The 5,000-nt window shown below is 38.8% G+C and overlaps 1 protein-coding gene across 1 annotated transcript in view; it reads left to right on the plus strand.

Moving 5' to 3' along the window:
- The window catches only part of LOC120353085, a 38,594-nt gene that overhangs the window by 29,057 nt on the left and 4,537 nt on the right, over positions 1–5,000 (plus strand). Inside the window, exons 3-4 of the mRNA XM_039435681.1 lie at positions 1,103–1,202; positions 2,189–2,290. Of these exons, the coding sequence (XP_039291615.1) occupies positions 1,103–1,202; positions 2,189–2,290 (202 nt within the window). The remainder of the gene's footprint in view (positions 1–1,102; positions 1,203–2,188; positions 2,291–5,000) is intronic.

The following is a 5,000-nucleotide window of genomic DNA, read 5'->3' on the forward strand; positions in this document are numbered from 1 at the left end:
CTTTTTTCCTGCTTCCTTATTAGAATTTTACAGTCTCTCACCCAAAGAAATTTAAAACGGTGTTCCTTGTGCGCTGATCTAGCCAATGAGAAAAGTTTCCTTCTTGACGGCGACAAACACTCATTGATGTAGATAGGTTGATCAGTATTACAGCCGATATGCCTGGTCGAAAAATCGCGCTTCACTCGCCTCTTCTGTAGGAGCGTGTTTTTGTCGGTTCTCCTGATGAACTTGACGACAACCGGAGCAGGCCCCTCTGGTCCAGCGCGACCCAGGCGATGACACACGTCGATGGCATCCTCCCCGATCTGGCAGCCGAGAGCACTCGATATGTTATAAACCATCGAGTTCAGGTCTTCGTTGGGTTGCTGAGGCAGGCCTCGTATTTCGACCATGTTAATTCTCGAGTACTGTTCTAGATCCTCTACACGTTCTTTCAATGCATTCCAACTTCACAACTTTATTAGTTAACTCCTCTATTGTCTTTAGACAAGTTTCAAATTTCTCGTTCCGCTCCTCTTGCCTCACATTTAGCTCGGTGATTCCCTCATGGCAGGCCTCCATAGACTTCCCGAGGTCCAACTTCATCCTCTTTTGATCCTCCTTCATGACGTTCAGCATAGCGACTACGTCAGCAATCGTCAATGATGAACCACTTGAGACCGGTGTTTCAGTCGACATACTCCTCCTGCGTTCCAAGCTGCAATCGCTGCAGCGCCATATTTGATTATTTTCTGTCATAAACTTGACGTCATTAATTTTAAGTCCGGCACAAGCCCCATGTACCAGGGACGAACACACTCCACAAGCAAGTTTATCATTATTACCGCTTCGCACTGATTTAAAGCAAATTTTACACGATATATTATACGGTTTAAAATGTAAGCAAAGAAGTAATATAAATCAACCCGAATTCACTGGTAGAAAACGAACTCTCTTCACAAAGTCTTGTCAACAACTGACATTTTACATTCCAACAGCTTACATTCCATCCCATTGTCTAAACGTCTGAATCTGAAGGCTGCCAATATTTTCTTCCACTAATTCCTTCTTCCATGTATTGAACACAATGGTTTCTATTATTTTCTCATTTCTTACACAGATGTTATGGAAAATTCGTCAGATGTACACAATATACGATAATGGTATTGAGTTTTAATGAATTGATGGACTCCTGCTTTAATATCTTCTTCATAATGAAGGTAAATTATATAAAAGTTAGCTTAACACATTTTAACTGTATTACACTTTTTTATAGAATTACCCTATATTCTTCTTCCGAATAGGGTACAGTAATTTCATAAAACATTTTCTCTATTGACTATGACTATGACTATGACTATTGACTATTGACTATGAGCAAAACCTATAGATAGAGGTCATTTTTTTTTTTGTATTTCATGATATATCATTGTATCATATACTACATCATTTATACTAGACTATTGTACAAGGCTATATTTATTCTTCATACTATACAAGCAGGCAGGTAACCCGTGCTTCGCAAGGGTCTATTTTGAAACTTAACAAACTGAAAACTTGAAGTAATGGAATGTAGAAGAATTGAAAATTGGCCTATAAGAATCCTCGGTTAATTGAAAATATCGAAAATATCGAACAACATCTGGTTGAAGACAGCAACCTTATCATTTATATCGAAAATATTACTGATATGATACCAAGGGAGGTTGATTGCATCCTCTAGAGCGCTGTTTACATCAAAACGTTTGAAGTTCCTATAAGTGTATGTGCTACTAGTGGAAGGCTGTCTATTCAAATTGAAAATGAAATAGATAAGATCGTGATTTGAAAAACAAGGAGCTGGAGCTTGGTCGTAATAGGTGACAAGATCAATATCACTTACAATTGATAGATCCAAAAATGTGTGTGAATTATGGAGATGATATGTTGGCAATGTATCATTTACAGAATGGAGACTCATTGATCTGACCATTGTAGAAAGCTGAAGTTTCTCAAAGTTGTTTTTTAGCAGATCGGAGTTGAAGTCACCAACAACAATAATTATATGCTCATAAATATGAAAGTGGTCCAAGAGAGCATTCTTGAAATGTCTGTTTCCCATGGAGGACATAGCTCAGTTACTTTCATATAATATGAGTTCCAAGAAGTTCCTGTTCTAATAAGTGATTTTAACTGTTGTTCTGTATTTTTTTTTTTTTTTTTTTAGGTGAGGAATCCAAAAGTCATCATGACTCATGCATCAGCATTCATCTTCAACAACATATTTCTCCTTCTTAGCTATTATAGTGGTCAGCAAATTAGCAACCAGGTTCGTTTCAATACTTTAGTAATGATACAGTACAATGCATTTTTCTTCTATTTGAAGTTTCTGCGATTATTCGTAAATTAGTGCTTTTCAAATCATTATTCCCAGTACCGTGAATGTTGGTGTTATATGAGATGAAAAATAAAACTTTATAGAATAAGATACAGGATTACAGAACTAGATAGAACCAACAAATAAATACACATTTATTATTGAACACTTTCCAAAATCGTTTGGCTAATCATTATCTGCCGCAGCCAGGTCGAGGAACATAATTTGATGGCCGTGATTGCTTGAACCACAACAATAATAATTAGAATAGGAGTTTTAACCCGACACCACATCAGGTGAGTACCAACTACACCAAAGAGCATGCAACACAAATGAATCTACAAAAAGAACTGATCCACTACTGCAATACCCCGCCACCAAATAAAGAAACCTATCATGCACCCAAACTATCTTGTAAACAACAGCCTATATTGAAGTTATTATTTCCCCCAAGAATACACCACCAGCGACTACCACACCTCAAAAAGAGATTAGCTACACAATTCCAAATCAAAGCAGTCTACCCAGCAAAAACAATAATACCCAAATCCCATCACCATCGGACAACATAAGCGGCCGCAAAGAAGAACAACTAATAAACCAAAAGAAGTATCAGGATACTGTAAGGAGTTGTTGAATATACATCAGATAGATGGTGGACCGGATCCACATGCCACACCCGCACACAAGCAATCGACCCCCCATGCGGCAGACCAAGTACCTCAAGATGGAGGACCGGGAGTACGGCACCAGGGAGAAGAGAAGCATGCACCGCAAGGCCTGGAGGTGGAAGACTAGGAGGCGGAAGCGACGATGGAAGACCAGCACACACAGACCCAATGCCCGTTTCAAGCCACGCCAGCAGGACACCAAGGCAACGGATGAAGACCGGAAGGACCCAATCAACAAGGAGGAGAACGATCAGAACCGGAAGGATGGAGGACAAAGGATGACCAACATGTACAGAAAACACACACGATACAAGCAGGAGGCTCATCATTGTGACTGAAAAAAATGGACCTAGTAACAAGAATGAAACTGAAACTGGAAGAAGAGCAATAATATTATGAATTCATGCCTAGATAATAATGAAGTGTGGGAAATTAATGGAATGGAAATGGAAATTACTGTAGGATGGAGAGTATTTAATAAGATTAAAAGAAATAAGGAATTGTATAAAGAAAGTGAAAGTACCTGACTATATGGGGCATTAAATTGGGGCACCGAGCTTCGCTCGTTTTTAGTTTCCTTGCCCTATTACCATAGGTAAGAAATGTATTGCTTTCCGAAAAAATTAAGGTACCCCAATTTCTATACATTTCAAGGTCCCCTGATTCCAAAAAAGCTGTTTTTGGGTATTGGTATGTGTGTGTGTGTGTGTGTGTGTGTGTGTTGTGTGTGTGTGTGTGTGTGTGTGTGTGTGTGGTGTGTGTGTGTGTGTGTGTGTGTGTGTGTGTGTGTGTGTGTGTGTGTGTGTGTGTGGTGTGTGTGTGTGTGTGTGTGTGTGTGTGTGTGGTGTGTGTGTGTGTGTGTGTGTGTGTGTGTGTGTGTGTGTGTGTGTGTGTGTGTGTGTGTGTGTGTGTGTGTGTGTGTGTGTGTGTGTGGTGTGTGTGTGTGTGTGTGTGTGTGTGTTGTGTGTGTGTGTGTGTGTGTGTGTGTGTGTTGTGTGTGTGTGTGTGTATGTATGTGAATGTGTGTGTGTGTGTGTGTGTTCGTGTCAGATCCTTATTATAGTATAAGGACCTCAAGTTCCAAATTTCAAGTCATTCCGTTAATTGGGAGATGAGATTTCGTGTACTCAGACGCACATGCACTCATACAGACACACACACACACACACACACACACACACATACATACAGACCAATACCCAAAAACAACTTTTTGGACTCAGGGGACCTTGAAACATATAGAAATTTAGAAATTGGGGTACCTTAATTTTTTTGGAAAGCAATACTTTCCTTACCTATGGTAATAGGGCAAGGAAAGAAAAAAACGAGCGAATCTCGGTGCCCCAATATTGAACGTTATATGAATAAGGTAGCTATCATGTTATTTATATTATATGATAACACATGTGTGTGATACGGACAATGGAAGCGATAGGAATGTTATAATCTATGATAAGTTGTACAATGACAAGGCGAACATACGTGAAACTCCCATTCCTTCATAAACGAAATTGTAGCAAAGTATTGGAAAACTAAATGAGAAATTAACTAGTTACAGTCCCAATAACAACTCACTCCAAAAGCATAGACTGTTCAATTTTCTATGACAGAGCAAAGATCAACTAAGAATAATTAATAATTATCATTAAACGAAAATCCCAATTGTTGCTGAAAATCACCCCTTAGACTTCTGCTACAGCAAATATTGACAACAGGGTTGACAGCTATGAGAGTTACTATACAAAAACTATTGTAAGCCCAGGAATCGAACTGGGTTCCGGGATTTGTATAGTGGCTCTCATCAAATTTCCATCTAACATTTAAGCCTGTTGTCAATATTTGCTGTAGCAGAAGTCTAAGGGGTTATTTCATGCATTTAATCAGGATTTTCGTTTAATAATAATTATTCATTGATCAGCATTTGAACAAATGAAACTTCTAATTTATTTCCATCTAAGAATAATTATCGGAGCAAGTGCAAAAGCTCACAC

This window comes from Nilaparvata lugens, chromosome 9 (assembly GCF_014356525.2).
Source record: "Nilaparvata lugens isolate BPH chromosome 9, ASM1435652v1, whole genome shotgun sequence".
Lineage (NCBI taxonomy): Eukaryota > Metazoa > Arthropoda > Insecta > Hemiptera > Delphacidae > Nilaparvata > Nilaparvata lugens.